At 37.8% G+C, this 10,722-nt stretch overlaps 1 protein-coding gene across 1 annotated transcript in view; it reads right to left on the minus strand.

Annotated features, from left to right (window-relative positions):
* Nucleotides 1–5,946, minus strand: part of LOC120926504 (cytochrome b-245 heavy chain) — a 69,862-nt gene extending 63,916 nt beyond the window's left edge. The window contains exons 1-3 of the mRNA XM_040336483.1: nucleotides 5,825–5,946; nucleotides 4,203–4,298; nucleotides 16–126 (exon numbers count right to left, since the gene is read on the minus strand). Coding sequence (XP_040192417.1) covers nucleotides 16–126; nucleotides 4,203–4,298; nucleotides 5,825–5,869 — 252 coding nt within the window. The 5' untranslated portion in view covers nucleotides 5,870–5,946. The remainder of the gene's footprint in view (nucleotides 1–15; nucleotides 127–4,202; nucleotides 4,299–5,824) is intronic.
* Between the last annotated feature and the right edge of the window lie 4,776 nt (nucleotides 5,947–10,722).

Genomic DNA, 10,722 nt, shown 5'->3' on the forward strand with positions numbered 1-10,722 from the left:
TAACAATATTCTTACCGCACTTGATCCACGGAGAAAGGAAAGAAGGTTTCGACATACTGGCAGTAAGATGAGCAGGCAGTTAAAGTTCAGGCACGCTGCTGGGGCTCTGGCCCAGGCTAGGGCTGACTGCAGCACAGGATGATAAAAAAAATGTAAGTTAGTATACAAGTATAAACTCAATATGATGGCAAAAGTCTTTAATAAAATTTATATTGAAAGAGTCACCAGAAGCCAACCATCTGACAGGAACTACTGTGGCTATAGGAGGTTTTGCAAACCCAGTCTGATGCCCTGTACACACGATAGGTTAGTCTGATGAAAATGGTCTGATGGATTTTTCCATCAGTTATCCGATGAAGCTGACTGATGATCAGTCGTGCCTACACACCATCAGTTAAAAAACCGATCGTGTCAGAACGCGGTGACGTAAAACACGATGACGTGCTGAAAAAAATGAAGTTCAATGCTTCCAAGCATGCGTCGACTTGATTGTGAGCATGCGTGGATTTTTAACCGATGGACGTACCTACAAACGATCGTTTATTTCTATAGTTTTTTTATCCATCAGATAATTTTGAAACAAGTTCCTATTTTTTTAACCGATGGATAAATAACCGATGGGGCCCACACACGATCGGTTTGGTCTGATGAAAACAGTCCATCAGACCGTTTTCATTAGACATGTGTACTGCCAAAAAAAAAATCGTTTTTTTTCTTTATGTTATTTTCATTTTTTCGTAAATTCTGGAAATTCGAAAAATTAGTTTTTCCCGTTTTTGTTTCATTAGTTTTTTATATTTTTTCAGAAATTCGTAAATTTCGAAAAAAACTTTTTTTTTCGTTTTTTTGCTTTTTTCGGAAATTTGTAAATTCGGGAAATTTTCGGATTTCCGAAAAAGCAAAAAACGGAAAAACGAATGAAACGAAAAAAACGAATGAAACAAAAAAAAAAGTTTCGGAAATTTACGAATTTTGAATTTTTCAATTTTCGAAATTTCAAAATACGAAAATTCGGAAATTGAAAAATTCGAAAATTGAAAAAAAAAATTCAAATTTCGAATTTTTCAATTTTCGAATTTTCGAATTTTTCACTTTTTCAATTCGAAATTTCGAAAATTGAAAAATTGTTCCTTTTTTAGAATTTTCGAATTTTTCACTTTTCCAATTTGACATTTTTCAATTTTCGAATTTTTCTATTTTCGAATTTTCGAAATTCGTAAATACGAAAATTCGGAAATACGAAAATTCGAAAATTTAAACATTTTTTTAAATTTTCGATTTTTTTTTAAATTCGAATTTTTCAATTTTCGAAATTCGGAAAATTGAAAAATTGAAAAATTCTGAAAAATTCGAAATTGGAAAAGTGAAAAATTATAAAATTCGAATTTTTCGATTTTCGAATTTTCCAATATTTGAAATTTCGATTTTCGAATTTTTCAATTTTCGAAATTTCGATTTTCGAATTTTTCAATTTTCGAAATTTCGATTTCGAATTTTTCAATTTCGAATTTTCGTATTTCCGAATTTCGAAAATTCGAAATTTCGAAAATTGAAAAATTCGAAATTCAAAAATTGAATTATTTTTCAAATTTCGCATTTTTCAATTTTCTTCAAATTTCGAATTTTTAAATTTTCGAATTTCGAATTTTCGAATTTTTCCATTTCGAATTTTCGAAATTCGGAAATACGAAAATTCGAAAATTGAAAAACTCAAAAATCGAAATTTCGAAAATTGAAAAATTCGAAAATCGAAATTTCGAAAATTGAAAAATTCGAAAATCGAAATTTGAAAAATTCGAAAATCGAAAAATTCTAATTTTAGATGAGCTAGATACGCCGATTCAGAAATGTACATCCGGCCGGCGCATTTTTTTACGTCGTTTACGTTAGGCTTTTTCCGGCGTAAAGTTACCCCTGCTATATGAGGCATAGCTAATGTTAAGTATGGACGTCGTTCCCGCGTCGAGTTTTTAAAATTTTACGTCGTTTGCGTAAGTCGTTCGCGAATAGGGCTGTGCATAAGTTCCGTTCACGTCTAAATCAATGACGACTTGCGGCGTAATTTCGAGCATGCGCACAGGGATTTTTTCACGAACGGCGCATGCGCCGTTCGGAAAATACGTCAAACATCATCCCCATTTGAATTAGGCGGGCTTACGCCGACACACATACGTTACGCCGCCGTAACTAAGGACGCAAGTTCTTTCTGCATACGGAACTTGCGCCCTAAGTTACCGCGACGTACCGTATATGAGATACGTTACGCCGCGCTGACAGATACTGCAATGTATCTGAATCCGGCCCATAGTTTATAAAAATTAAACAAATCAATGTATGTACAGGTTATATAACATTTAAAAATCAGTACTGTACTATAAGCTGGTTTCTGTATTTATACTGATAATGGAACCTTACATTAAGACCTTTAATTAGAGTTGGTGATCAGTTTTCAAAAAGACAGTAAGTGAAATGACAGCACACGTACTTACCCCATAAATCTCTCTAGAATAGATATATCGTGGACCTTCATCATAGACAAGGTAAAAATTCCAAAATAGGTATGCATTTGAAATTTCGAAAATTGAAAAATTCGAAAATCGAAATTTGAAAAATTCGAAAATCGAAAAATTCTAATTTTAGAATTTTTCACTTTTCCAATTTCGAATTTTTCCGAAATTTCCGATTTTTTAAATTTATTTAAATTAAAATTCTAAAATGTTTCGTATTTCCAAATTTCCGAAATTCCAAAAAAATTGTAAATACGAAAATTCGGAAATTAAAAAAAAACGGAAATCCGAAAATTCGTAAATTCGAATTTTCGGAAATACGAAAATTCATAAATAAAAAATTTGTAAATACGAAAATTCGTAATTAACGAATTGCACATGTCTAGTTTTCATCAGTCTAACCTATCGTGTGTACGCATTATTTACGCTGGCCGCTAGGTGGCGCTTCCATTGAGTTTGGCGTAGAATATGCAAATGACTAGATACGACGATTCAGAAACGTACGTGCGCCCGGCGCATTTTTTTTACGTCGTTTACGTACGGCTTTTTCCGGCGTAAAGTTAGTCGAACAAATAGCTGGCCTAGTCAATGTTAAGTATAGCCGTCGTTCCCGCGCCAAAATTTGAAATTTTTACGTAGTTTGCGTAAGTCGTCCGTGAATGGGGCTGGACGTAATTTACGTTCACGTCAAAACCAATACGTCCTTGCGGCGTACTTTGGAGCAATGCACACTGGGATATGTAAACGGGCGGCGCATGCTCACGTCGGGTCACCAATCATTTACAATCATTTACATAAAACACGCCCCCCTCATCCTCATTTGAATTAGGCGCGCTTACGCCGGCCCCATTTACGCTACGCCGCCGTAACTTAGGAGGCAAGTGCTTTGTGAATACAGCACTTGCCTCTCTAACTTACGGCAGCGTAGCGTAAATACGATACGCTACGCCACCTCAAAGATGCACCCGGCTACCTGAATCTAGCTATTAGGCTGCATATTTACGCTGGCCGCTAGGTGGCGCTTCCGTATATTTGCGCAAGGAATATGCAAATGAGCTAGATACGCCGATTCAGAAATGTACATCCGGCCGGCGCATTTTTTTACGTCGTTTACGTTAGGCTTTTTCCGGCGTAAAGTTACCCCTGCTATATGGGGCATAGCTAATGTTAAGTATGGACGTCGTTCCCGCATCGAGTTTTTAAAATTTTACGTCGTTTGCGTAAGTCGTTCGCGAATAGGGCTGTACATAAGTTCCGTTCACGTCTAAATCAATGACGACTTGCGGCGTAATTTCGAGCATGCGCACAGGGATTTTTTCACGAACGGCGCATGCGCCGTTCGGAAAATACGTCAAACATCATCCCCATTTGAATTAGGCGGGCTTACGTAACTAAGGGCGCAAGTTCTTTCTGCATACGGAAGTTGCGCCCTAAGTTACCGCGGCGTACCGTATATAAGATACGTTACGCCGCGCCGACAGATACTGCAATGTATCTGAATCCGGCCCATAGTTTATAAAAATTAAACAAATCAATGTATGTACAGGTTATATAACATTTAAAAATCAGTACTGTACTATAAGCTGGTTTCTGTATTTCAATACTGATAATGGAACCTTACATTAAGACCTTTAATTAGAGTTGGTGATCAGTTTTCAAAAAGACAGTAAGTAAAATGGCAGCACACGTACTTACCCCATAAATCTCTCTAGAATAGATATATCGTGGACCTTCATCATAGACAAGGTAAAAATTCCAAAATAGGTATGCATTCAGTCCAAGCCATGCCAGCTGAAAGATAATATTACAATCAATTAGACACTTGTCTTGTTTATGCCATTGATGTACAATATATGATTTATTATTATTAACAATATTTTAAGTTTTTAAAGTTCCTTTAATAAAAAAAATGTTTATAAATAATTTTAATACCAGCTCCATTGAAAAGTAATGTGAATGTAAATGCTGAATACAATATAAAGCATGAATGCATGCTGAGGAATGTGTAAAAGAAATGTGCAAGATTAACAATCTTTATTATTGGGCATGTACAGGAACAAAAATTATTATTTATTTTTTTGGACAGGTGTTTAGAGCCCATAACTTTCCCAGTAAATCCCAGTTGAAGTTAACTGCATAAGTCTGACTCAATAAAATCCTCATAAAGGTCATCCTATATAAATTGCACACAAAACTATCATTAGCAACAAATATATAGAACAGTAAGGCTGCATTCACACCTAAGCGACAAAACGCCCGACGCGGGACGCTTCTGTCGCTAGAGGGGAGAATTCCCATTGCCGTCTATGGAGATGGTTCACATCTCATAGACGCGCAACGCCTGTCGCCTGAAAAAAAGTCCCGGACCCTTTTTTTCACGCGACAGGCGCGTTTTCCCATAGACAGCAATGGGAATACTTTAGAAAAGAAAAAAGAAACATTTGTAATCGCAGCAAATCTGCCGCTACACGCGTACGCGGCTGTCGCTTAGGTGTGAATGCAGCCTATCTTATACAGTACACTTAACAGTACACGTGATCAAGAAGTACAATCATTTGTGAATTTCTAAGGGTAAAGAAAAGTTTTTAAGATCCATTTGTGAATCGCTATGCAATTTTTCTTTAATATGCTTAATTATTGCTAAATTGCGCATCATTTCTATTGTGATTTGTCCCTTCAAATTTTAAATTTTATACAGGGCTGGTTGTTTAAAAAGTATGCAATGCTTATAACCCACATCTCACCCCACTGTCAAAATCTCTCATCGACAACAACAAAACAGACAAAGAAACATTGCCTTCATTGTGATGATATATGTACTGACAGTATAATGTTTTATGCAAACCATTTTTCAATGTTGCCCAGCCTTGCATTGTCTAAATGCTTTAATGTTTGATACATTTCAAAATTCAATAAAATGCATCTTGTACACAATATGAATATGAGGCTTTATAATAAACACTATAATGCAGTGAGAATTTAAATTAAACATTTTGCATATAGTTTTTAGTGTATACAGTTTTTAGTGAATTGCATCTTTTCCAATCTAGCAAAATCTAGATGTATTGAATACCTTGGTATACCTAGTTTTGTATTATTGCATACAAAAATAACTTTCAGCAGTATGGCTTTCCTTATCAGTTAGCGGCAGCTATTTTGTTATATTATGGAAGTTTAAAGTATATAAATTAATAATATACTGTTAGACCTGCCTTGCATTATATTGAGCTAGTAAATGTATGTTTTGTGTTAAAATTTGTAGCACTAGCTATTGCATTTACAGGTGCTAGAGTATATGTATAGATTTTCTTACTCACAATAACAATGATGGAGAGTCCTTCGTTAACCACCCAGTTGCTCATTCTGGTACTGTGTCTGACCACCAAGGAACTTCCACTCTGAACACACAGCTGCAGGGAAATATATCTGTAAGGAAGTGAAAACAGATAATCAACAAGCTGTTTCCTTTTTAACACGACCTTCCCCTCCCCTTTGATTGCAAAAAGGAAATCACTTTATTAAGATCTATCTCTAATTCTCACCTTGCTAATTTAATGAATGCACAACATACAGTATAGGGGGTTCATTTACTAAAGGCAAATAGGCTGTTCACTTTTCAAGAGAATTTGCCCTGGAGTTTAGTGAATGTGGTAAAGTTTTATTTTGCAAAGAATACCCAATTGTGCAAGGATAAAATAAAAACAGCATTTTGCATGCACATGATTGGATGATGGACGTCAGTAGAGCTTCACTGCATTCACTTAGCTCTGGGGAATATTACCTTGCTATATGCAACTTCCCTTGCAAAATGAGCAGTCTATTTGTCTATAGTATATCAAGCCCAAAGATTCCAAGACTTATGCCACGTACACACGACCGTTATTAATTTCATGGAAAAAAACAACGTTTTTCTTGACGTGATTCCTCTCAAGCCTGCCTTGCATACACACGATCGTGAAAAAAATGCTTGAGCAAAGCGCGGTGACGTACAACACGGACAACAACACGTACGACGGCACTATAATGGGGAAGTTCCATTCAGATGGCTTTGGGCTGCTTTTGCTGATTTCTTGTTACCGCGTGTTAGTAAAAGTTTGGTGAGAGACGATTTGCGCTTTTCAGTCTTCGTACTTTTCAGTCTGTTACAGCGTGATGACTATGCTATCTCCATTACAAACGCTAGTTTTACCAGAACGAGCACTCCCGTCTCATAACTCGCTTCTAAGCATGCACGTTTTTTTCTCCCTCGTTAAAGCGTACACACGACCGTTTTTTCACGATGTGAAATAGAACAAAATGCTCTGGAGCATACACACGACCGTTTTTCACGACCATTTAAAAAAATTGCATTTTCTCGTCATGAAAAACGGTCGTGTGTACGCGGCATTAAAATGATTTTGTTATGTTGAATTTCCAAAGTGGCTTTAATTTGTACACACCAAAAGGTCGTCTAGATTGCGCTGCTTTAGGTTATGTTTTTTTACCCTTAGTATACCATAATCAGAGACGTTCGTTTCTTTCACCAAAATGTTATTGGTTTGAAGTGAACAGGTAATATCAAGTAAAACAACATGAGATTAAGAGTAACATCATGGATCACAAATGACACAATACAAGGAGTTAAAAGAAGTCCATGTTCATAGAATAATAACAAGCATGTCCAAGAATCGATAAAAGGGATTCTGGGTGTAATCATAACAGGTAACCTTTACACTGTTCTCCTGGATGAAGTCCAATATTCTAAATTCAAGTCTAATTATAGAGATAGGCCTCGTACACACGACCGAGTTTCTCGGCAAAAACCAGCAAGAAACTTGCTGGGAGATATTTTTTTGCCGAGGAAACTGGTCGTGTGTACATTTTCGTCTAGGAAACTGTCGAGAAACTCGACGAGCCAAAAAGAGAGCATGTTCTCTATTTCCTTGACGGGAATGGAGAAAATTGGCTCGTCAAGTTTCTCGACAGCCTAACAAGGAACTCGACGAGCAAAACGATGTGTTTCGCCCGTCGAGTTCCTTGGTCGTGTGTACGAGGCCATACAGTAGATGAACAGAATGTGTGGCTTTGTGTTACCTAAAGCTGAATCTAGGTATACAGTATCTGGTAAGTGTAGGCAGATGATATGATGGTAGGATATAAGTGAGGGATAGGGAAAGGGCAATATGATGGGTAGGGTGGAGAAGGAAGTAAGAAAAAATAAGAGAAGAAAGGGGGAAGAAGTAGAAAAAGAGAGAAGTCAGAGTATAATTTGGACAGAGCAATTTCTTTCTAGCACATTACATGCAAATGGTTCTCTTTATTTCACATTAACACTATCATTATGAGCTTCTTCTTTATACCAGTTACTAAAAGTGCATATTTTTAAATGCAATTTAAATAATTCACTTATAGAGGTTGTCATGCTAAGAAAACATGTAATTTATTTCAGTTTTTATGTAAAATGTCACTTTGCATTTGAGTTCTTGAATGTATGCATTTTGCTTTTTAGAGACAATGGAGTTGTTATTTTTTTTTTAAAGAAATACATGTTCACTTTCCAAATGTACATTTTTCTTAGCATTAGCAGTAGTGAATGAGGTGAAGCTGTACTGACCTCAACCAATCATACGATAGCAAAAATGTTTTCCTGGCACTTGATTGTGTATTCTTTGCAATTTTCACATTCACATTCACGTTTCACCTCATTCCATAAACTAAATGAAATGTAAATGAAAATTGTTATATTCCTTTAGTAATAAACCTCACAATAGTTTAGTAGAGGATATTAATTTGGTCTGCCTTAAGACTGGTGAGATTTCAACTATCCTGATTGGCTGGGCAGAAGGGACAACTCACTCATAGAGGCTGGGTTCACACTGCAGCCGTGGCTCACAGCAGGGGCCCAGTGCCACCCTGTACAGGTGCGAATCAGGTTGAAATTTTTGGCTGAATTTGCACCTGAAGTGGAGGCAAAGGCACTCTGCGGACCCTGTTCTATGCTCTACTGACCTTTACCCTGCTGATCCCTGTCCTCTTCCTTATTGACCATTGTCCTCTGCCCTGCTGACCCCTGTCATTTGCCTTACTGACCTCTGTCTCCACCCTGCTGACCACTGCCCCCCACCCTGCAGACTCCTGTTCTCTGTCCTGCTGACCTCTGCTCTGCTAAACCCTGTCCTTTGTGATAGGGAAAGAGTGTGTATGATTCCGCTCAAAGAAGAAAAATACCAGCAGGGAAAAAAATATATATAATATAATATGATAAATTAAGAGAACTGCTGCCTCTACAGATTACTACCACCTAGGTGGAGTAAATGAATGAGGGAGAAAAATAAGTAGATGTGGCGCTGTTCAATGGATTATAATTGACTCTCAATGTGGTGGTGATGTTATGTGGGTTTGAATGTAACACCAGTAAATAATGTGCAAAATTATGACAAATAAATTATAAGTGAACATAAACATGTTCATGTAAATAAGCAATAAATAAATGAATACAAATTTAAAAAGTTAAACTCATATTGAGCATTCAAATAAGTCCAGAAAAAATACTAATTAGATATTCAAAAAAGTTCAAAAAGTGCTTGTGCTGGTGAAAAGTGATCTCTAATGTAAATGATCTCTGGATGAAATAAATTCTATAAATAAAGCATTCAAAACAAGAAAGTGCTTGTGCTGGTGAAAAGTAATCACTGCTCGTTTTCCTACTTCACAAAGTGATCACAGCAAGTGTGGCTTATCCGTGCTTCTAATGTGCACACACTCACCAGAATGTTCCTCCCCGCTTGGGGTATGTAGCATTCACAGTATATGCCACTGTGTAGCAGCCTATGTGGTAACCCGTCCTGGATGTCTTGGTGGTAGGCAACCTTTGAGAGGTGGAGGTCTACCTGAACAACATGGAAGAGGTCAAAGATCACCAGGGTGCTGTGCCCTTTTTTAGTGTAGTGGACAGTGTAGTGTAGTGGATAGTATAGTATAGTGGTCAGTGTAGTGGACAGTATAGTATAGTCGTCATTGTAGTGGATAGTATAGTGGTCAGTGTAGTGGACAGTATAGTATAGTGGTTAGTGTAGCGTAGTGGACAGTGTAGTGTAGTGTAGTGGACAGTGTAGTGTAGTGGACAGTATAGTATAGTGGTCAGTGTAGGTATCAGGTTGGTCATTACTATTGTATTTGAAGGGACTCAGGGAGTGCTAAAAGTCCGCAGGTTGGGGGGGGGTGGGGCGCAAATTACTTGCCTTTCCCCGGGTTCCGACAACCCACGCTACGCCACTGGCTTGAGCAGTTGTAATGGAATTAATTGTGCTTAGCTTCATGTCTGAATTTTTAAATGGCACTGTGTTCTGTAAGAATCCCCCTTCTCCTCATTAAGTTTGGTTCATCAGAGTTCATTATCACAGGTTGCAGTTCAAATGGAATCTTCTAAAGACACTATGCAAGATGTCTAAAATGAATGTCAGAACATGTGAATGTATGTAACAGACGTTCAGGATTAGGGATGAGCTTCGTATTCGAGTCAAACTCATGTTCGACTCGAACATCGTATGTTCGATCGTTCGTCGAATTACAAACGTTTTGGGCCGTTTGCGCCAAATTCGAGTTACGTTTCACAGCCCATAAGTGCATTGCTGGCTGATGATTGGCCAAGCATGCACTATGACCCGCATGCTTGGCCAATCACAGCTTGCAAAAAACGGAGAGCCATAATTGGCCAAAGCCAGGATGGCTTTGGCCAATTATGGCTCAGGGGGTTTAGTACATGCCCCACACTATAAAAGGCCGCCTGCAGGTCAGCCTTGTGTAGTGTGTTGCGGTGGTTAAGAGAGAACAGAGAGAGACAGAGAGAGTGTCATTTTTTGCAGGTAGATAGAGCAGGTAGGCTAGTCAGTTAAAGTTACAGTGTGTAGAGGATATATATGCATCCCAGGTGTTGTATATATATTTATACACTGTATAGTTAAGCTAGATCAGCTCTTCCTAATTTACTGGCAGGCAGGTGATTGTGCTAGCTGCAGTATTCTCACGTGGTGTATTGTCTGTGTCCTCTGTAGTTTGCACCTAAAGCTACTTGGTGTGTACTGCACGTATGCTCTGTAGTTTGAACCTAAAGCTACTTGGTGTGTACTGCACGTATGCTCTGTAGTTTGCACCTAAAGCTACTTGGTGTGTACTGGCCGTGTGCTCTGTAGTTTGCATCTAAAGCTACTTGGTGTGTACTGCACGTGTGCTCTGT

The sequence above is a fragment of the Rana temporaria genome, chromosome 2 (genome assembly GCF_905171775.1).
Source record: "Rana temporaria chromosome 2, aRanTem1.1, whole genome shotgun sequence".
NCBI lineage: Eukaryota > Metazoa > Chordata > Amphibia > Anura > Ranidae > Rana > Rana temporaria.